General features: G+C 44.7%; 1 protein-coding gene across 1 annotated transcript in view; it reads right to left on the bottom strand.

The window, feature by feature from the left end:
• Positions 1–2,457: 2,457 nt before the first annotated feature.
• shank2b (SH3 and multiple ankyrin repeat domains 2b) overlaps positions 2,458–23,525 on the bottom strand; it is a 230,239-nt gene continuing 209,171 nt past the window's right edge. Inside the window, exons 23-24 of the mRNA XM_085462321.1 lie at positions 20,957–23,459; positions 2,458–9,275 (exon numbers count right to left, since the gene is read on the bottom strand). Coding sequence (XP_085318447.1) covers positions 8,735–9,275; positions 20,957–23,459 — 3,044 coding nt within the window. The 3' untranslated portion in view covers positions 2,458–8,734. The remainder of the gene's footprint in view (positions 9,276–20,956; positions 23,460–23,525) is intronic.

Raw genomic sequence — 23,525 nt, 5'->3', positions numbered from 1 at the left:
CAGATCCATGTATAATTTGACACCGATTTTCCATTGGATGCTATTCCTGACACAAGCCTCCCATAAACCCAAGCTTGGGCCTGGCACTGGGTCTAGCTTGTGACCCCTGAGGTTCAGTTTGTGTCTCCTGTTCTTGCACTGGGGTTCTCTTGGCTGTAATGTGAATGTGGCAACTACCAAACTAGATAACATCCAACATTTTAGTGCTACATTGAATCTGCTGGAGTGAACCAAACGTAAAGGGATCAACTGTAGACTTGGGAAAAGGAAGCTTTAACTGATCTGCTGCTTACAACTGCTGAATTGTGACTGTAAATGAATGATGGACACAGCCACGCCAACCACTGGTTTTGGCTGCAGCCTGTACTAAAAGCACAATTTCATCTTATCCAGGTAGCTTTGGGGTTAAAACTGGATTTTCTGTACTACAAAGGTGGTTCTCTTCTTACTGGGGCATACCATCTGGTCCTAGGTAACAACACATGACTTGACTTTTTTCCCCTTTTCACTGCAAACAGTTTTGTTGTTCTATAAGCATTAACATATAAACCAGCGCACCTGTTTGTACTGTACAGGTAGACTATACCTGCGTTTGAACTCTGGTTTTGTTTTCGTGCTTTACTTGCTCTCAGACTATGAAACATTGGGGCTGCAGCTTTCCAAGAATAAAAACTGAGGCGACTGCTGTTATGATTTGGTGCTGCATAAATAAAATGGAACTCAATTAAAACAGTCTAATGCAAATATAAACATTAAATTAATGGACTGGTCGATGAGAACAGATCAGCGCGGTCGGTTTTTATTCCTACCTTTAACTTGATGACTCTTCTCAGTCTCACATCACTACTTTATCTGCAGCAGCTGGATTACTTTCATTCTCCTTTCACGTGAACAAGCTTGTACCTAGATCAGGAAACGCTGGGTTGGTGAGTTGGATCATGTGATTCTTATCCTGACTGCTGATGTTAGCGTGAAGTCACTAAATGGAAAGATTCCCCGGGCACGTTAAGCTTTGTATTCAGCCCAAGGCTGCAAAACAAGCTCAGATCACCACACGTCCAACCACCGTTACAGGTTACAGTAAGTTTGACCTCACCTGTCCAAAGCACATTGCTACAGAAGTCTTGTGGTTTATTCACATGCAGACTTGAGCAGACAGGGCTTGAACCACCAGCCTTCCAGTTAGCAGGTAACCTGTTCTACCACCTGAGCTACAGCAGTAGTCTGTCTCGCTGTGTTAGCCCTGCAGACTGGTGACCTGTCCAAGGTGTACCCCACCTCTCGCCCAGACTTACACAGCAGTCTTAAATGAAAGAAACAGATGACTCACAGGTGTGCGGGGCAGGCCAGGTAAGAATGCTCCACCCAGAGGCTGAGACTGACTGCAGCCTGGCTAACGAATCCACCTGAAAGAGAGAGAACAGGAGAAACAAACAGCCCAGCCAGCTTGCACCCACCTCATTTAATGGATGCCCCCAGTTGGCCTACCAGGTGTATCTGGATGCTGCTGTACGAGGAGGGAGGGGTCGAGGATGAAGGAACAGGGAATCCAGGAGCACCCCCCTCCAGCAGCTGGAGGCCTCGGCCCAGTGACACACATCCAAAAAAATCTTTGGTCTGTGTTTATTCTCATGGAAACAGAGTAAAAGAATTTCTGTTTAACTGAACAATGTACTAAATAAATACTGGAATTTAGAAACTTTGACGTGGAATTGGATTAATATATTTTAAAGTTTAATCACTCAATACTTTAGAAGATTAATATTGTACTCTGTTTGTGGCTCCATAATGTAGTGGTTCAAGCGTTCACTTGGCAAGCAAAAGGTCACTGGTTTGATTCCAGCTGGAGACACAAATCCATTGGTAGATGTTGTAAGGACAGGACACATCACATTTGGAGCTTCCTGCTGTGGTGACACGTGACAAAGGAGCAGCTGAGTTCAGTTTAATGGAGTTAGTATGTAAATCATCTCCTGGGAGGGTCCCTGTGCATCTGTGATGCAGAAACATCATCCAACTTATTCTTCATAACTACTTTTACCTCACTGCTCTCCAGCTACGTCTTCATCCATACCAAGGTTGCTAAGCACTCGCTGTTACTGTGCTTAAGTAGGAATTTTTACACAATTTTTCTGATTTTCTCAATGAAAAAAAAGGAAACGCTCTGGTGTTATTGTCTGATTATTCTGGCGATGCACACGATTCTCAGCCAACATACCAAAAACAAAGAGACCGTAATTGTGGAACGTACAAAGCAGGACAACAAAACGCAGTTATATGAGCATTCAGCGTCTGCGTAATAAAGAAAAGATGCTTCCTGTTATTCCAGATGACGGAATTTAGTTCATCCCCACAGACCGACTACCTCAGGTGTGGCTGGCTGCTTCTTAGCTGACACACAGACACTTAGACCCACGCACCAGGCCTGTACTATAAGGACTGAGAGGGATACAGTAGTGCAATATTATATTTATTTCTTACAGTGAATTTTGGTTGCCATACAAGAAGTTTTGAGGAATTGAGGGGGGAGGGGGAAGGAAGAGTGCAGTTACAGGAAAATTCTCTCTCTTTTCATTTCAGTAATTAGTTGACTCTATGATGATTTAATAGCACAAAATTACAGCAACATAGAAAACATGAACACAAGTCTTTGCACAAATTACCGAAAACATCTTAGCCTCTATGAAGACTTAATCAATGAGTAAAATCTATTCATGGAAAAAAAAACAGAACTTAATTGATCAAAAAGAAAAGAAAAAAAAGAAAAAGTTACCCAAATGTTGGACAATGAAAGAGTGGGAGCAGTGTTTTGACGGGAAGTGGGTTAGTGAGCCATGCCTGTGGTGAACACGGCCCGGTGAAACGCCACGCTACGGTGATGCTCTTTAAAGATTATTACTACATCTACTCAGCTCTACATGTCCACAGATAAAAGTGCTGAGTGACCCACTGATCCACAGGAAGGGATCAACAGGCACCGCACATCTTTTTGGTGGATCTCTGTATGTATACATACACACATATATATATACGTTTCATATAGTTTCCTATCAACATGGCCTGCAGATATACTTTTAGAAATGTAACTTTTGTGTTTTTTAACAAAAAACCCAGACTCGGGGATTTCAAAGCCTGGGTTCAGTGGTCACTTGATTGGCCAAAGTATTACTACTGCAGTAGAGAGTGCATCTATTTTAGGCAACGCTTAATAAAACACTGACAAGTGATTGCATCATGATATGTAACTTTAAAATGGCAAAAGAAAACACAACCAAGGAGATTCAGTTAGAATAAATATTGCTTCTTACATAACCCATAAGTTTAATAATATCCACATCGCATCTACGTATATATGGTATTTCTGTTTGGCAATCCACACATCAGTGTTGAACAGTTTTTGTTCAGGTAACCTCTATAAAATTTCATAGAACTCTATACAAATCTTTAAAAATACTGTGCTTTTCTACCCCGCCTGGCACGCCACTGTACGTGTTTTGAAAAGAAGTTCAAACAGGAACAGGATTGTAGCAGCATTGTCCCGTGCCGGCCTCCGTACGGCTAATGTTCACAGAACACAGAACTTGTGTATGTTTCATTTGTCACCTCAAAAAGCAGCGCCTACGTGAAGCTGTGGAGTGCGACATGAACGCAAATAAGGGCAGAAGAAAACCAGATATATTTCCAGACACTGCTTACTGTCAAGCACATATCAACGCTCTATCTAAGAGTGCTCTGAAAAAATCTACTTGGAGAGAGCGCCTTCTATCTACGGAGCTGTGTGACTGACGGAGGTGGAGGGCGGAGGGGGGCGAGCTGGTTACAGATGATGACGGGGCAAATGAGACCAGTGCTTAGGTCATCAGGTCAGCTCTGACAACAATAAATCTATCTTCTTAGAATTTTTTTCTTCTAAACATCTGAATAGATCTATACATATAATCTAATAGACATTTTAATCCATTTAAACACTCTTATATACACGACAGCGCATACTGCACTTCTACTTCCGACTAACCCGTTATCACTGCTGGCAAACGCACCGTCTGACTTGGGTTTAAACTGGATCCTCGGTCTGAATCCTGCCTCTGCTGCGGTGAAACTATGGGACTCGAATCGAGCAGCAGTTTTCTATCCCTGTCTGCTCTCACGCCGGGCTCACACTGATGACCGCGTGCTGGCTTGGTCAAGTGATTATTCTCCGTTTCTTGCACAGTGGTTAGAATGTAGGAGACGGCAATGTGAACACATAATTATGTAAAACCCAAAGCTCGAAAATGGTTCAGCGTGATTCGATGACATCTGACTCCAGCTTGCAGTTAAGGACGTTTAGAAGAAAGTGTCCTGTTACGCCCTAAAGACAAAGAGTCTGCTTTCAGAGTCTGTGACTGTTAGTTTGCTTTAGTGCTGCTTGCCACCACGAAGGACTGTTCCAGTTTTTCCATTTTGAATCTGGTCAGATTTGAACTCAAGTTAACCAAATGCACACAGTTTATTATTATTTTCCTCATAAGCAAAAAACAGCATACAAAATGTTTCAATGATTCTTTTTTGCTCCATAAAAATGTTACTTATCGTAGCTTTTGAAATACCAATCACTGAACTGAAGTTCTTAAACGTTAGTTTGCTTAAAGCATTCTGGTATATTCAAACATGTAAAAGTTCAAAAGTAAACAAAAGAATGTTTGTAAAGGATTTCACACTGGAGTCAAACGCAACAAAACGCCATCCAGTGAGAACCTTAAGCAGCTCAGTATTTTGGGAAATACACACACCGCTTTCTTCCAGGAAGAAAATCTGCACCAGTCTTCTGTCTGTGAGTCGAGCTCAGGGAGAAATATCCACCTCAATAATCAAAGACAAGATAAAGGTCCTCACCAACAAATCTTTTCACAACCTGTGGCTCGACTCGATGCTAAGCTAACCTACTTTGCACTCTTTGCACAGAGAACTGCATGAACATCTCAGTTTTACCTACTTCTATAAGTCAATGAGCAATTTAGTTAGTGTACCTGAGTTTGACTTTTTACTGTCTACACCTTCTAAAGCTGTAAATGCAGTTGTAAAAGAGAAACATTGTTTCTAAATGAGTGTCCTTTTCTACACGGAATCACGTGATATTCCAACCGATTATTATTGGATACTAACGTGTTGTGTCCGTGTATGTTTTGTCCGATATGTACGAAACCTTTTTTGTTTTATAATACAGAAAAAATGATCCTTCAGTGATCTAGAAACACGTGTGTGCTCTAAATAGGACTGACGTTTAAAGTAAAAATACTGATATTCACTAGTAACTGACGTGAGTGGCTGTAGCTCAGGAGGTAGAGCAGGTCATCCACTGATCGGAAGGTTGGTGGTTCGATTCCTGGCTTCCCCTAGTCTACATGCCAAATATCCTTGGCAAATTGCTCTCCGATGCATCCATGTGAGTGTGTGAATGTTAGCTATACATTCACGCACATCTTAGAAAGGTGTGCTTGGGTGAATGCACAAGTTGTGTAAAGCACTTTGAGTGCTCAGATGAGTAGAAAAGCGCTAGAACCAGTCCATTTACCATTTACTTAATCTTTGGATTAAGCGTAATGCTTCCAGCATGTCTGTCTCATAAAGCAAACACTTTACCAGACAGATGATTTACCAGTCCAGTATCTGGTACTGAGTTAGAACACCTGGGTCCTGTACCACAGCAAGTTCTACACAACCAACTTTCCATTATGTGGATTCACTCATCCTAACATTAGCAATAAGGATAAGTGGTCACTCAAAGCTGGTTATCAACTCCCAAAACTAATTTAGGGTTTCATCAGCACGGGTATATGAAAGGAGTGGTGTTGGCAGCATTTGACCAATCTGAAAGGAGCATTTCACTGGTCATATATGAGTCTTCTTCCACACAAAACGATCCCTGTGAGTGTCACCCACACCAATCAGATGATGATAAAAATCTAACAGCAAATGCAACATTGCTGCAAATAAGATGGGACAGCAGTGCTACAAAGCATGAATCTGGTGATTTCTCGCACACAGCTGCAACATTTATATTATTCCTGAATGCTCTCTCCATGCTGCTGTTTGTTTTTAAGGTGCACTTTAAAGATCTGAAACGTTAAACAGGAGTCATTTAAACATTAAATGTTACTGCCCACAGCCTGATAAAGGAGAAATGAATCTGACTGGTTGAACAGGTGCTCTTGTTGGGCGATCTTCATCCCAGTAGCTGCAAAAGATATCTCGCAGCAGATCAGAATCAAGTATAACAACATTTTACACGTTTTCTAAATCACCAAATTTATATGCGCACATTCGGGGGACAATGGGAAAGTTTACGCTTCATTCTGTGGTTGTAGGTCCAGCTTAACAAGCTGCACATGTAAAATGTGTTTCCCCAGCAGAGAATCTACAATCTGTAACCTTCTCCTGACAGTTTTAGTTTTTATTCTTTCAGCTGCAGACTCAGTGCTGTTTAAGGGGTTTGACAGATTAAATATAAAAACAGTTCAAAGGCTTAATGTGTGCAGAGATGTCATATGAGGACAGCAAGTACAGTGTAGGTGTCCTGTTTTAGGATGCAGCTGACGGATAAAACATTCAATTATAAAGTAATATCTACAAATCTATATTTATTTCTGATAATCATCAGGGAAGCGCAGAGACATTAGGCACTGCTGAAAGACTTTAGTCCCTCCTACTCTGCCTGTAGAGGTCAGAGGGATCCTGCTATTTTCTGGAGAATTGATTGGTCAGTAGCCAATGACTTAGGTGGACATCGTAAGTTACCATAGCGATGTACCCCAGTATGATGTCAACCACCTTTGCACTACAGAAAACCAAGAGTTAACCCAGAAGTTACTTGGATGGCCTAAAATCCTGCTGCACAGTACAGGCCTCTGGTGGCCTTCTCTCATTTTTGTGATTTAACGATGCAAACAGCCTGTAGGTGCATTACTGCTGTCCGGTGTTATATCCTGCTAAGGACCAGGAAAAACAAGGGAAATGTATATAAACAAACTACAGGATGATGTCTCCTAGCTTGGATCCAGTGTAAGAATCCTGTCAGCACTATCTGCAGTACATTTATCAAAGTAGCAAAGCCGAGTAGTTGGTACTAGTTTGTGAAAGACAGTCTCTCTCTTGAAATGACAAAGTTCCAGTTGAAAGTCAAACTCATGTGAAAAACTTGACCATCTTCTCATCATCCCACACAGTGGAAGCTTAGTAAGGTTTAGACCACCTTACATTTGTTGGTTGATAGTTTTCCTTTGTTTGAATAAATGCGTGTTTATGCGTATGGATGTGTCATATCTTCTGCTCTCATTGAAAGTGAGCATAAAACAGGTGGACAGATGTTTTGCATTTCACTCCAGCTCTCAGCGACCAGTAAGAGAGCGATATCGATCTTTCTATTTCACAGCAAGAAAGCGAGTAAGTGGATTTCCCAAAATAATGCACGAATGCTAGAAACACACAGTGTAATAACCACTCTGTTCTACCACTTACACACAGGGTGTCTGGTACGTTAGCGTTACTGTGGGCAGGTGCCGACCTGCTGTAAGTGAAGAAGATTTGATGGTAAAAATACAAAAAGTAACACTTTTCGTTTCCCTATAAGTGCCCTATATAGCAGATTCATAGAAATAGTTAAATGGACCTTAATGATATTTTGGGTGAACTATTAACACACACACATGCACACAGAAGTAGGAAAGGAAAAACCGAGAGAGGAGAAGGACGCACTCTCAGCGAAGCTGGCACAACCATTTTCCTGTTCCAACATCTGTACGTCCATCTTGCATCCTCACCTTGGTTTTTCTTGAGTCACGAGGTGGACACCGAGCAGGTGCGGACTGCCGCAGGACTTCACGGACCCAGCTCGGGCGCAGCTCCTCCTCTGGTGACCACCCCTCTCCACACTTTGATCTTTGTCAGGGAAGAAGGCCATCGCAGTAACTACACGTGTGTAAGTGCTCAGGATGTAAAGACTGTGTGAAATCTCATTCGTCAGCTTGTGGCACTGTGCAGAAAGTGTGTGTGTGTGTGTGTGGATATGGTTTAGTATTAGTTAAACATGTCAGCAAATGCTGTTGTTTTGACACAAACAGGTGAAAAGCAAAAAAGAACAAAAAAGAACAAAAATGAAGTCTATCTCAAATTGTTCTCTACAACCTTAGATGCACCCAGAAATATAACTCCGGTAGGACTCTAGTGAAGAAATATTCTCTGAACAAACTCTAGCAAAGATAGAAAAGGAGCAACGACCAGCTCAGCTGGGTTTTCATGCACCCACACCGGGGTGTATGGAAAAAGTCTTGAGTATCCAAAGCAGTCAGGTGACCACGAGTCTTTGTGTGAAGAAACTTCCAGACAAGTGTTTTTTCCCAGTGTTTCCAGAATATGTTGTTTTCTTTACAGTCCCACATACTGTCCTCCTTTCTCTCGCCTTGATTTGACATAGCAGCTATTCTCTTCTTTCTCCCCCTGCAGTTCCCCCAAACATCCCATGATCCCCTGATGCTCAGGACAGTGGGAAGCAGGAAGAGGGCGAACAACACTGGAGCACTGAGATGAGGCCGACAGCGGAGGATGGGAGGAGACATACACAGCAAGAGGCAGCATCAGCTTGGACAAAACTTCCACCCGGTTCCACGTCTTGAGATTATGTCTGATGAAGAGATTGGTAAAAGTGATTCGTGACACCTCCCTCTCCTTGGCCCTGACTCCACACGTCGCCAGCCCGTCACCTCGGGGCTTGTCTGTCCTGCAGCAGCTTGAGGGCCCTCTCAATGTTCATGCGGTGGCCCACTCTTGTCACGCCCAGGTCTATCAGGTCCTCCTTCTGCAGCGAGGGCAGATGAGCACCCTCGATCTCATTGTCCAGGAAAGCGTCCCTGTGCTCCCCCAGGTTGAGACTCTCCAGCCAGTCCGCCACGTCGTGCTTGCTCCACAGCTCCATGGGTTTGGAGGCGAAAGGCTTGCCTGAGGCTGCCACGGCCTGCATCAGCGTAAGTGGAGATGGAGAGCGCGAGCTCCCGCTGCCGCCACACGAGGAGCTCAGGCTGTAGCCGCCGCCGCTGCCCAAAGGTGGGGTTGGCAGGCCGAAGACGTCTGTGAGGGTGGGCGACACAGAGGGAGGCAGTGAAGAGCAGGGGGTGAGGGAGGACGCCGAGTCTGGAGGGCTGCAGGGGTGCGTCTGGGATGGGAGACTGCTGGGAGGGGTGGAGGTGAGGGTGGTAGCGGCGGCAGCATTGTTACGCATTCCTGAGTCATCGGTAGGAGGCCTAAGAGGGACAAAGAAGAGATGAGCGGTTAGTTCGGGTCAGACTGAGCCAACATAAAAGCCTGACATAAATAACACAGCAAACACTTTGCATTTCTTTGGCACTTTAAGGAAACGTGCAATAAATGTGCAACTGAAATCATAATTTAAAACCTGGATTAGATCTTAGTCAGACTCTATTCAGTCCAGTTCTACGTTTACAATAACATGTGGTTGCCACAGGTTGCTAACAGAAGCTAACAGCAAAGGCTCAAAGTATCACAGATTAAGAAAAACCACTTTGCAACATGAAGGTAGGTCAGGACCCTTGAGGATGCAGGCGTATCACTGTCACAGTCTGCAGTGTAGAGACTCCATGAAGGGAGAGTTTACCACAAAGTGCAAAACACTTATTATCCTCGAGGCCAGGAAGGCCTGGTTACACTGTGACTGCTGGCGCTCATGCTGCAAAACTGACTGAGCAATGACTCAAAGCAATTCTTCAACGGCATACTTTTCAGTCACTAAAGACTTGCAAATAGTGGAATAGTGCAATACTCCAAAAGACCACAAGGTGGCACCATATGCAAACAGCAGGTACACAAAGTCTGAGGCCATTTTCCAGTTCTCTGGTTATTTAGTTAGCTACTATGAACTTGTTAGTGTATCTTTGAACTAACACACCATTATTGTAATATGAGCACAAGATGTGATCAATAAGATCAGGTGAAAAATCCAGATTTTCTTCTTCTGAAAATGATTTAATGCAGAAATATTAAAAGTACATCAGTAATGCATTTCTCTTTAAACTGCGTATCTCTGATGATTTAACGAGTATTTAGTAAAGCATTAAGAAAATAAAGAGAAGCTGAAGTGAAACTAATAGTAAATACACCATAGTTGTGGGTATGAGCTGGACCGGTAAGCTCACCACATGTAAGCTGGAACAGGTCCCGATGACCAGCTGAAGGCTGCTTACAGCTAATGGATTATTCTCACTTTTGCATTAAATTTGGGATCTTCGAATAACATTTCTTTCGGCTGAAATTCATTTTTTAAGAACTCAAGTAATTTCATTCAACCAAAAAAGCCCATACAGCCTTCATTCCTCGTTGCAGAAAGGATTTTCTAGGCCTCTTAATATGTATGTGCAATGGCTTATCACATGATTATGACATAATTAGTATAGCAGCTTTAATAACGAGTGAGTGCAGGCTTCAGCATTCAGAAAAAGATGCTGCATGCTGAGAGTGCCGCAGCCCGAGGGAAGCCGGCAGTGTTCACACCACCCATTGGCTCTTAATGGATGGATGTCTACCACAACAATGTGAGGAGGGGAAAGGTTAGCCACTCTCATCTTTTTATAGCTATTACAGCATGAGAGAAGCTAAAATAATAGAATAATGAAGTTGCCTTTTCGACCTGAAAAATGTACACTGTCAGCAAAGAAATATTAATCAAACTTCCTCTGAAAGAGGCACAAACATTTCAACTTGTTAGTTTCAGACACTGTGCTCCAAAACAGTCACAGGAAATTGAAACAGGGAAGCTTAATGCTAATTCTTCTTGGTGTTGTGGCTTTATTTAAAGCACATAGTTGAATAAGCGTAGACCTCATTATCCTAGTAATAATCCCGGCTGTCACAGTACTGGAAGATGGGATCATGATACACTATAGCTCACATTTGTACCATGTTTTCAGTCTTGGCTTGAGAATTGCTAAACTTTACTTTACAGAAAGTTGCAGTATAAATTGACAACTCACAGCTGAGAAAAGTGCAAGAAGGTCTTTACACAGTCTGCGGTGTCTTTCTTATCGTCACCAAATTCCATCAAATGACCAAAAACAAAGAACGCATCCCACTGTGTGTGTATCAAACCCCGCGCCCTCCCGAGGCGTAATATACCAACGATTTGTCAAGTCCCAAGGTGACCTTCTGCGTTCTTATGCTACGCGCCGGTTTATGGATGAAATCCAATAGAATGACGCTCCCGCGGTTTACACGTTCCAGCCTTGTATTCCAGCCCTAACCTTAGCCAGCACTTTAATGACGTTAGATAGTGTTTTCCAAAGTGATTTAAGTAAAACGAACATACATATGTGGGTTCATTCCAAACGGTTCTCATGTTTCCTCATTTTCCCGATCTCGTAATAAAGGGACTAGAGTTGAGGCTCAGGTGTGAAATGTATAGTTTTCAGGGTTTTTATCGGTTTTCAGCGTTATTTTGTTATCGTTTTTATCGTTTACTCGGTTTTCCTGGGTCTTTTCATGTGTGTTATGAATAAATCTTCTTTTTTTCGGTACCGGTACTAGTTTCATTTTGTTGTATTTATCCGCGACACCTTAAAGGCCGGTCCATGAAAATATTGTAGGGCATAAACCGGTCCGTGGCGCAAAAAAGGTTGGGGGCCGCTGATATAGCAGCATATAGGAGCATTCCTAGACTTCTGTTAGCCAGCTGGTCTGGTTATGGTCGCTGAATAAATCTTAACCCTGGCAAACAGCCAGTGTCAAAGAATTTATCAGCAAACTCACCTTAAAAACTAAACAGCACCATACAAGAGTCATTGAGCAAAATACACAAAAATAACAGCATAAGATAGAAACTGTACAAACAGGACAGATGTGAAGTGATCGTTGCTGCGTGGATAACAGTGGTACGCTTCTGTGCTCACCCAGAGCTCCGTGCCTGAGATAATCGTATCATATCCTCTACGTCTGAAGCCGGAGCTTTTCATTCACAGGGATCATTTGTACATTTACTGGCCTCGTTATATATATGTATATATATATATATATATGACATATTCAATCTGTCCTTGGCCCACGCTGTGGTACCGGCCTGCTTCAAATCCACCTCCATCGTCCCGATACCCAAAAACTCCAACCCATCTTGCCTCAATGATTACCGCCCAGTAGCACTCACCCCCATCTTCACTAAGTGCTTAGAGCGACTGGTCCTAGCACACTTCAAATCCTGTCTCCCTCCCACCCTGGACCCCCACCAATTCGCATACCGCCAGAACAGGAGCACAGAGGATGCAGTCTCCATCGCAATGCACTCTGTCCTCTCACACCTGGACAACAACAACACCTACGCCAGAATGCTGTTTATAGACTTCAGTTCAGCATTCAATACAATCCACCCCTCACAACTCATCAGGAAACTGACAGACCTGGGTATCAGTTCCCTCATCTGCAAATGGTTACTGGACTTCCTGACCAACCGCCCCCAACATGTCCGGCTGGATAACCGCTGCTCATCTACCATCACAATGAACACCGGTGTACCACAAGGCTGTGTGATGAGCCCTTTCCTCTACTCCCTCTTCACCCACGACTGCAGACCTGCTGATGGTTCCAACACCATCATTAAGTTTGCAGATGACACCACGGTGATTGGCCTCATCAGTGACAACGATGAGGCCGCCTACAGGGAGGAGGTGGATCGTCTGGCTGAGTGGTGCGACACAAACAACCTGCTGCTTAACACCGAGAAGACCAAGGAGCTCATCGTGGACTACAGGAGGAATGCTGACCCACATCCACCCATCCACATTAAGGGGACGGCTGTGGAGCGTGTGAGCAGCTTCAAGTTCCTGGGAGTCCACATCTCCGAGGATCTCACCTGGACGACCAACTGCTCCAAGCTGGTCAAGAAGGCTCACCAGCGCCTCTTCTTCTTGAGGACTCTGAGGAAGAACCACCTGTCCTCAGACATCCTGGTGAACTTCTATCGTTGCACCATCGAGAGCATCCTGACCAACTGTATAACAGTCTGGTACGGGAACTGCTCTGCCTCGGACCGGAAGGCGTTGCAGAGGGTCGTGAAAACTGCCCAGCGCATCGCCGGAGCACCACTTCCTGCCATAAAAGACATCTACAGGAAGCGGTGTCTGAAAAGGGCTGGGAAAATCATCAAAGACCCCAGTCACCCATCACATGGACTCTTCACCCTCCTGCCCTCTGGGAGGCGCTACAGGAGCCTCCGGACTAAGACCACCAGGTACCGGAACAGCTTCTTCCCCACAGCTGTCAGACTCCTGAACTCTGCCTCCTGACATCTGACCCACGTTAAACTCATGGACTGAACATACACACACCCACAATGGACAACTGTACCCTCAAACACAATAATAACATGGACTGAACCACCACTCACAACCACTAGCACTTTATATAGCCTCTGTAGAAACTATCTACACCCTCACTTATCTTAACTGCACTACTATATAGCTCTGTGTAAATAATCATTCTGTACATTCGATAATCTTTAATCCTACAACTGTTTACAACTTGCATAGTTCACATTTCTGTATAGCTGTATATCCCAGATTCTGTAAAGTTATTTATTTCATATTCTGTATAGTTTTTCATATTTATATCCTGTTCATATCCTGTACATAGCTTGTACTCACTACAGCCTGTACATACTTATAGTTATAGAATATTCACAACATACTTCATACCGTGTACATTATAACATACCATAATAGACCCATTTCTGTAATATACTCACATATCTATATTATTGCTAATATATATTGTAATATATCTATATCACTAAAGCACTTCTGGATGGATGCAAACTGCATTTCGTTGCCCTGTACCTGTGCATGTGCAATGACAATAAAGTTGAATTCTATTCTATTCTATTCTATTCTATGTATATGTTTAATATGAGCATTCACTACTCACACAGCATATATACATGACAGAAAATGCGACCCTTTCTGCTCAACTTTCTGCTTCACGTCTGTGCAGAGCCTGAATAATGCTGTGGGAAAAACGATGTAAGACTGTCACACAGCTGTGTACCAGTGTCTTAGACGTGCAACAAAAGCCCTCATTTTTGCACAAAAAGTAGGCGATGGATTGGCTGATTCTCTCAGCCTGCTTTGAATTGGTGTGTTCATTGTTGCCACTTTTTCCCCTGTTGTGCTAATTTGAATGAACAAAAGCAATTTTATTGTTCCTGTACTGAAGAGAAAAACAAACAAAGAAAAAAACAATTTAAAAACAGCTTCACTGGCACCCTGGTTACTGAAGGCAGTCATTGATCCACATCTTTGATTTGGCCAAGACTTCGTGCTGGATGCCTGTCCTGAAGAAACCCTCAGCATTTGGCCTCGCTTGGGTCTGCCACTAGGAATATACCGACGTATGCCTCCTTGTGACTGGGCCTTTCACATGACACCCTACTACTCTGACATCTTTTACGTCCTACATAGTAAACCTGATGAGGTTATCCATTTAGTTGATGCAATCAGTGAATTGTGGTAGATTCTAAGACTTGATTTTCATCCACAATAAACTGGAAGAAAATTTAGCTACCTGAAGCAACAGCTGGCTGATGCTCCTGAAGTGGGAATGGTATTGTTAATATGCAAACTGCCGTGACCAGTAATCAGTGGCCATGACAATTTGCCTATTAAAACTGATGAAACTGAGCTCATGGCGCACTCTTGGTTATTGGTGTAAGTTTTGGTCATTATGCAAATGTGCTGTTGAAGAAACCTGCTGTCAGCTGAGACCGAAGAAGTCGTGTGGAGGAGTAATTAAAGATTCCTCTCACTGAAAACGCTGCGTCCAGATGAACAGAATGAACTTTCTGGAATGGTTGAAGCTAGGCTGAGAAGAAGGTGAGGGTCAGTGAGCAGTAGTGCGGCTTCCAGCTGAAAATAAGCACTGCAGATGTAATGTTTGCTTTGAGAGTGTTGACAGAGAACTATGTGGATCTAGAGAAAGCATACGATAGGGTGTCAAGAGAGGAGCTGTGGCACTCCAAGAGGAAGTCATAGAAGTACGTGACGGTCTTGCAGGACATGAGGACAGTGAGATAATGGTGACAGAAGTGACTGATGAGTTCAAGGTGGAGGTGGAATTACATCAGGAATGATCTTTGCTGTTGGAGAGACTGACAGCTGAGGTGAGGCCAGTGTAGCCGTGAAGCTGCAGCGAGCAGAGCTGCGCTGATTACAAGGAGCTGAGAATCACACGCAAGATGTGGTGCAGTGGGAATGTATATTCTGAAGAAAATCCTTATGTCACCGTTCAACCGAGCCAGTTATTAAGTAACCCGACATCACAACAACCAAAAACAAACACACACAAGTGTGTGCTGTGTAAATCTGAATGAGTAAGAAGCATCACCATCACACATTACCTGAGGCTCCAGATGGAGGGTTGTGACGGCCATGCTGGACTGTGGAGCAGTGAGACACCCCCCACCCCCACAGCACACAAACACACATCAATCCATGCAGAACCATCATACCTTAATTCAGTTTCCCCTGAGGATTCAGTTTCCAGTTGAGTCCTCTGCTAATAGATTGATTGAATTGTCAACACACAGTTTGTGCGCACACTGACTGACTGCACTGAGAAACTGCGCCAGGAGGCAGAAAGCAGTCCAAATCTGACCTCTGCCCTGTCAGACGGACTTTTCCCATCAATTTCTCTGTGCTATGTGTAGCCTAGATATTGTTCTTTCCTACTTGTAGCATATGGAAAGGCCCGAGGGGAAGTGAAGTAGACTAAGGGGGTCCTTCTGCCAAAATGGAACTAGGCCAAAGTTAAAGTGCTGCTTCCCTGCTTCTTAGTAAATAAAACTTTCACTTTATCACAGCGCATGTTGGATGGATGAGATGGAAACAGAGGACACCATGTTGACCACAGAGAAAACTGCACACATGAAAGACAAAAGAAGAACATGGGAGAACACCACATGTTTTAGAAACAGGTTTTACTCCACTGAAAGGTTAAAAATACTTCATTCGAAGCCTTCCCAGTGTTTCTCTAATTGCTCTTCTATCATCTGTGAAAGACTTTTTGTTGCAGGTGTTAAACTGATGTGAAAAGCATGTAATTGGCTATTAAGGCTGATTAGCGCAGGGTCTTCTTTAGCTTCGCTGACCTTAATTCCATTTCTTGCAGCTACAAAGAGTAGCACATGAAAAGCCGAGCACAGCGCTCTGCTGTGTAGCAAAGTACTGTGGATTGCATAACCTCGGGAGCCATCCACGATTTATATAGTCCAGATTAAGTTATGAATTTTATATTCTGAGAAAGCCGGACATCACACTTCCTGTCACAAGTCCCAATAGCTCCATCATGGGTAGAATTTGGGGGCACTAAATCCATACAGAGGCATTGTTAAGCCAAGTCCAGCCAAGTAACTGACAACCATATGGAAGCTAAGGTATTTACTCTATTGTTGGAAAAAAGGTAGAACAGTGATCACTCCCTAAACATGACACAGAGAAATCGTGCATTGAAGAAACCTCACCCTGAGCCTGTAGGCCAGGGGTGTCCAACTCCAGGCCTCGAGGGCCGGTCTCCTGCAGGTTTTAGATCTCACCCTGGGTCAACACACCTGAATCAAATGATTAGTTCATTACCAGGCCTCTGGAGGTCATTTAGCCATTTGAATCAGCTGTGTTGCATCAAGGACACATCTAACCGGCACTCAAGACCTGGAGTTGCCCCCCCTGCTGTAGGCATGTGGCTGAAACATTACACCAGGCACTTACAGTCCAAAGACATCAGTGTTAGGTTGTTTGGTGGATCGTAACTGGCTGTAGATGTGAATGCAAAGTAGATGAAGTCCTGTGTGGATTGAATAAATTTCTGTATGAATATTTGTGAACAAAGTAATGTGGCTGGGCCCAGAGAAGCACTATAGAAATGAAGATGTTCAGGTTATATTAACTAATGTAAGTTAATGTAACCTGAATGTCTGTGACCTGTTTGCCCAACGATCACTCAATCCAGCCAAATACAAATCTTACACTCTGCATTTCTCCCCCACACATAAGCACCACGAACACGTGGCCTCTGCTGAGCACAGGGACAGTGCTTGCTTCCCATCAGCTGAGTGACTTTGGTACAAGATGATGCAGTGCTATTGATATCGGTGGTGGGAGACCTCACCTTCACCACGCCCACGCATCGCATGACACCCTTCGTCTTTCTAGCACACACCGGCTCGTGCATACAGGGTCGCGCTCACTGCCATGCACAGAAGCCTTTTATAGAAGCCTTTAATACGCGCTCTCACACACAGACTGACACGGGTTACGTAAGGATGGCCTACAAAAGCAGCGCAGCACGTGACCTGCGTGAGATGATGCTGAGCTCTGCCGAGGGTTAGGCCTGCCATCTCTTGCTCCATCTCTCTCTTACACACATGCACGCACACGCTCGCATATAAATCTGCACCCCTCCCCCGACTCAAACTGACATCACTGCAGGCCTCAAGGCTGCTCTCATCAGGCGGTTACTAGGCAACCGTTTCGTCCACAGGCACAACCAACGCACATTTAATCTGGGAGACCAGGAGAGAGAGAAGTACAAATATCCAGAGAAGAAAATCTGATGTTATCACCGCTTCTTTGGCTGATTCCAACATACCAGAGAAGACAGAAAACCGAGAGAGGGAGAGAGCTGTAGAGTGTGCACAAGAATGAGCGAGAGAGCAAAGGATGCAGTGACAGAGGGAGAGCATGTGTGAATCTAGGCCATGTTCTGTGCATTTCTGTTGCCATCTGTTTGACGGTCACAGAAACAGGAGCACCTTCACCCTCCTCGGGCTTCTTCAGATGACGAGGCGCTCTCTAGCTGCCTACAACCGTATATTCTGCTGCGGCGCTTGGCAGCCTTCTCCACCACACTAAGTAACGCAGGCAATGCAGGCAGATTATCAGAGACCCTGGTGTATACAACAGAGCAGGGTTTAAGCTGACACGAGAAACAAATGCATCGGTGCGACGATTGAAAAGCAGTTACAAATAACTCACTGACTTTGGCGAGAGCGCTGCAGTCACCTCTAACCGAGGAAACATCTGGCTCTTAGATCCAGTAAAGGAACTGATCTGAACACATTTAGGTTTTTATCTTGTAGAGAAGATAAAGCTCATCCTGTCTCATCCACAGATATCATCTCTAAATGCTGTTCTGTAAGTATCGGTGTTTTTGCTGATGAAGGCTTTAGTGGACCTCTGTGTAGCCACTGATGTGATTTTATAGGAATAAACGAGGTTTGCTTTTACATTTTAGAGACATTTTAAGGAATGCAAGATTCATTTGGGACATTCAGCCCCTTACATGCTGTTTCATCATTCTGCATTGAGTGGCTTTTCACCTGTGCAAGTGGTTTTTAACACAGGACATTTCTACATTTGTAGACCAATACTTTTAGTACGAAAGTACGAAAAAAAAAAGTGTCTTACCTTTTCTTAACTTTGATCTCTAGTACCTTACTGTTTCTATTGTTCAAATGACAACTGTACTTAGTTCCTCTGTTTGTCACTAACAAGCTCCATGTAGACCAACCCTTTCTGCAACTAAATACTCTACATTTTAAACAGCATATCATTTTCTATACCATGTCACATGGCAGAAATACATACGATCACATAAGTGAAAACAGGCCTTTGATGGAATGTCGGATGATGAGGGAACCTACCTGTGAGAGTGGGAGACACAGAGGGGCATGAAGAAAGGAGAGGTGAAGGAACAACGGGAGACTGGAAAAAAATGGAGATGAAGCTGGAAAGGCGTGAGCTGGAATGAATACAGAAGTTAAAGGTCAACAAACACGACTTTAAGCTGCAGAGGATGACGATGAGGATAACACGACAGCGTGTGGAATGAAGCATGAAGGGAGGAACACAGAGCTGGACCCACTGGACCTGCTGCTGGGCATCCTGCTGCAATTACCCCAAATGGACACCGCTGCGTGGAGCTAATAGTGTTTATTAAATCAGAAAGCACAAGTGCCCAGAGGAACAAAAACCTTCGTGGCACTCTCTACAAGTCTCTGATGAGTGATGGGATTGTTCATACAAAATGCATGCAAGCAGTGAATTATTTATCGTGCTTTTTATTCCCTCTCACAGGAGTGAGATGTGGGTTAAAAAAATGAAAAATGAAAAAACATGAGGTTGGCTGATTCAGGCGCAGTTTCCATCAAAATGTTGTTCCAGCTTGTGTCGAGCACAACGCTTGCTTTGCTAACTGATCATTCTTTAACCATCAACAGGTACAGCTGTGGTCAAATGTTTAGGCAGCGGCACCACTCACAAAACTAATTTTATATTTATTTGCCAACTAATGCCTTTGTGGCTGTTCAACAAACGAGCTACGTGCACGGTGCTCTGTGTTTCTCACATGGACATTTACTGTAAAATGTGCCAGCAAACAGAAGAAAGGAGGAGGATTAAGCTAAATAGTGAAATAAATCAGGTAGTAGAGGCGTCATCTACTAACGGGAAGGTTGGTGGTTCAATCCCTTGGCTGCTCCAGTCTAAATGCTCAATATCTTTGGGCACGATACTAAGCCTACGTTGCTCTCTGATGCATCCATCAGTGTGAATGTCAGCTCAAAAGCACTTAACCATAGAAATAACTGCGTGTGTGAAAAAGGCGAGTAAAAAAGCACTAAATAAGAACCAGTCTCTTTACATTCCCAGTGAGGAATCCCACAGTAACTCTTCCATTAAATCTTCAGAAAATTCCCACTGCTACCACAATAAAGTGAAATCTCACGGTGACCAAATATTATCACAAGAAATGTTCAACATGGCTGACTGACGTCAGCAGGTGCTTTATTCTGGAATGTGATGCATCCATACATCATGCACGGATGAACAGAGTGTAAACCAGAACAGGCATACTACCATTTCAAACAACACATGTAGCAAAACCCTGCAGCCACACACAGTTCACAGAACAAGCTGATGTTCCTCCCAATCCCATAATCCTTTTGGGCTCTTCTGACAAACACAACAGCTATAATCAACAATGAAAACACAGGTAACAGCTGGAGTCACCGGACTACACAAAACCAAACTTGTCACAACAAAAACAGAAAAATGAGTTCAAATTTTCACTAATCACTAGTGCTGCCAGCGTTAAAATGACGTTAGCGCCATAACCGCATTAACGCAGCAAATGTCCGTTAGCGAGTTAGTGCAGATCGCCCGGTGCGTGGGGCTGGACAGCACATGTTAACGAGCTAACTGCGCTATCGTGTTGACGCCGTGCAGCCCCACACACGGGGCAATCCGCGCTAACTCGCTGACGGAGATTTGTCGCATTAATGCGGTTATTGTGTTAAGATCATTTTAACGAGACTAACGCTGACAGCACTACTTTTCACATATTCTTTTCACCACTTACTCTCTACTCACTGTCAAACTCAACACTGACATCATCATTCTACTCCAATTATACTCCTGCTCGCCTTCTACAAGCCAATCAGGGTTTATTCTGTGTGCCTTGTGTGTACTGTGGTCATCATCCAATCCTCCATCTTCATCATGAGCAACGTCTAGACTCTGGGGGGGGTTCTTACTTATCAAATACTGCATCTTAATAAAGCAACTTCATGTTCTTCCAAATTGTCTTGGACTACTTCGGACTATTTTCAGATTTAGCCTAAGCATTCATGGATGCCTGGTTATAATCAGTGGTGATCAATAATTAGTGGATCAGCTTATAAGCCAATATGCATGAAATTTTACAGCTTTCTAGAAGCTAAATTAGACAGAAAATGTGTTTGCTCAGACTCTACAGTGAATAAAGTTCTTACGTAACTAAGCACTAACATGAAAAAGGTGCAAAATAAACAAATGACACATGAACAAAATCTAAACAACAGAAGATAGGAAAAACTAAAGTAAGGAATGACTTCACATACCTTGTTCCGAAGCCCCCTCTGGTGCCTGTTGGGGAGTCAAGGCTTTCTCCTGGCTTGGTTGGCCTGTCGCGATTCATATGCTGTAGAATGGTGCTCAGCTCAGTGATAACTGTGTTCTTGGAGTCTGGTGTGGATGGGGGGCTGCGTAGCTCAGGGGGCTGATCACCCCACAGCTTGGAGGTCCTTTGAGTAGGAGTCCTAGGAGGTTCAGAGGACGAGGGAGGAGGGAGAGGGGCCTGAGGCGGTGACCCATAAGACTCTGGTGGCTCTTCAATGAGAGCATCGTGATAAAGTGACGTTCTATTAATGACAGACTTGCTCTTGGGCTTTGGTGGCACAGGGGGCCGATCCACCAGGAAGGCGTGACCGTCTGCAGTGGCATAGAGGCTCTCCAAAGCACTGTCACAGAAGCCTCCTTCTGATGACAGGGTGGAGATGCTAGACACTGTGCTGGTGGTCTCCATGTGCTGAGGATCCCCACTACTGCGGCTGTCCACCTCTTCAATGCCTGAGTCACCTACCCCTGATTCTGGGTCAGGTGGAGGGGCATACGAGGGGGGCATATTGTTTGCCAACCTTCTGTGTTGATCAGTGACAGGTGGTGGGGCATGAGGGTGGTATGGGGGTAGAGAAGGCCCCCCATTCCGTCTCTGTTGCTGAATCATCTCTGCAATGGCACTAGCCTGGTCATCAGGAATGTCAATACTGTTTGCAAACTCCAGAGGTGGGGGGAGGGGTTCTGAGAACTCAAATTCTTCATCAATGTCAACTGAGGCCAGAGGGGGAGGAGGGATGCGAAAGGGCAGTTTTACAGGTTCGTCCATGGATTCGCCTAAAGGAATGCTCCTCCTCCTTAATGTGGGTGGCTGTGGAGTGGACAGTGTTGAAGAACTAAGAGGATCAGGCTGGTTTGGATCTTTCAGCTCAGACGGTCGGTTGCTGTCCTGCCCCTCGGCCTCTTGGTTGTTCGCCTTGTTGCTTATGTCTGTGCTGGTGTGAACCATCAGTAATCCAGCTGACTTGGGCTGTGATGTGTCTGCCACATCTGCTGGTGCGCTTTTCCTCTCTTCAAGTGCCTGATGCTGCCGCTCTTCCCGTGCTCCATCAGACTCGTACTTCTGCTCTGTCATTTGTCTTTGAAGGCCACCTCGGCCAGGCCGTCCCATTGTTGCCGTGGAGATTGCAGCAAAACTCGTCTCGATTCCAGAGCGGAGTTTGGTGTCAATAAATAGAGGCTGGTTGAGGTCAGGTTTGTGACTTTGCTGAACTGGCAGGGACTGGGCTTCATGCTTGGGGGTTTGTTGAACCTGAGGATTATTTTGAGACTGATTCTGAGGATGGTTTTGTTGCTCTTTCATGGCCCGGTCACGAGCTGCAAGGGCCAGAGCTAGTGGAGAATTAGGGTCCAACGGCTTGCCAGTGACAGGATGGAGGTAGGTTCCATTGGCCCTGTAGTGGCTCTTAGGAGGAGTGGCTGGGAGGCTAACAGGACTGTCCAGGTTGGGACACTGCCCTGTTCTAGTGTTTAGTGGCTCCCGAACAACTGTGGGCTCAGGAGTGTTGAAATCTGTCATATTTCCACTACCGCCACCAACAGGGCGACCGAGCTGCTTTGCCAAAGGAGGGGCTAATATCCTTTGAAGACGCTCGTCGCTGCTGAACATGCCTTCATCGATGGACTTGGACTGGCGAAGGCGAGGGGTTGGCGTGGGACCACTCAAGTCATCATCCCCGATGTCTATTGACTGGAAGGCAATCGAGTTCTTTTTTGCCTCGAGCCTCTTTTCGCGGTCCCGTACTGCTCCAGCAATAGCTGCTGCAAAGGGGTTGCTTAGTGAAAGGGGGTCTTCAGGGCGTAAACCTCCACTTCCACCGACAGCAGGTGTGAGAGGCGGGTGTTCAGGGGTTGTAGGCTCAATTTCCATGCTGCTACCCTGGCTGCTCTTGCCACTGCTGCTAGTGGATGGCTCCTTTACAATGATGGTGGGAATAGGGATAGAGGAGCATGTTCTTTCTACAGGCGTAGTAGGCATGGAAACTGGGCCTGATGGACTTGTTGGCATGTGACACGTCTTCTCTGGGCTGTCTTCCACGTTAGACTGCTTTACTAACATACCCTTCCTTCGGGCTGGTTTTGCTGGCACATACAGCGTCCTATTGCCCACCTCTGAATACGGGTTCTCAGGCACTGGCGTACGCCCCCGAGTTCGTGTGCTCTCAAAGTGCTCAGAGCTCTGACGGAAATAGCCACGCCTCAACGTACCGACGTCGGTGGTCCGGCTTATGGTCGTCACTGCATTGGGCGAGTTTTGGGTAAAGCTTGGTCGTGTTGTGCCATAGCTCTTGGGTGTAGGTCCAGCAGCTGAGTTGTAGGCAGGTGGTGAAGGGGGTGAAATGGCTGGGGGAGGAGGGATGTCCTCTGAGGTGTCAGGCATAGAGAGACTGCGTGAGAACTTGAGTAGGGGAGGTGTGAGGAATCCCTGTTTCTCATCCTCCGATGTACCTTGAAGAAATGGAGCAGAAGGAATAATTATCTCAGGACCTAGGGGAAACATCCCTTTGTTTCACT

Source organism: Copadichromis virginalis, linkage group LG1 (assembly GCF_057382275.1).
Source record: "Copadichromis virginalis isolate Kocher_CV1m ecotype Utaka linkage group LG1, C_Virginalis_male_GT1.1, whole genome shotgun sequence".
Taxonomy (NCBI): Eukaryota; Metazoa; Chordata; class Actinopteri; order Cichliformes; family Cichlidae; genus Copadichromis; species Copadichromis virginalis.
Note: the sequence above shows the minus strand (reverse complement) of the source record. Positions and strands in the feature narration are given on the sequence as shown.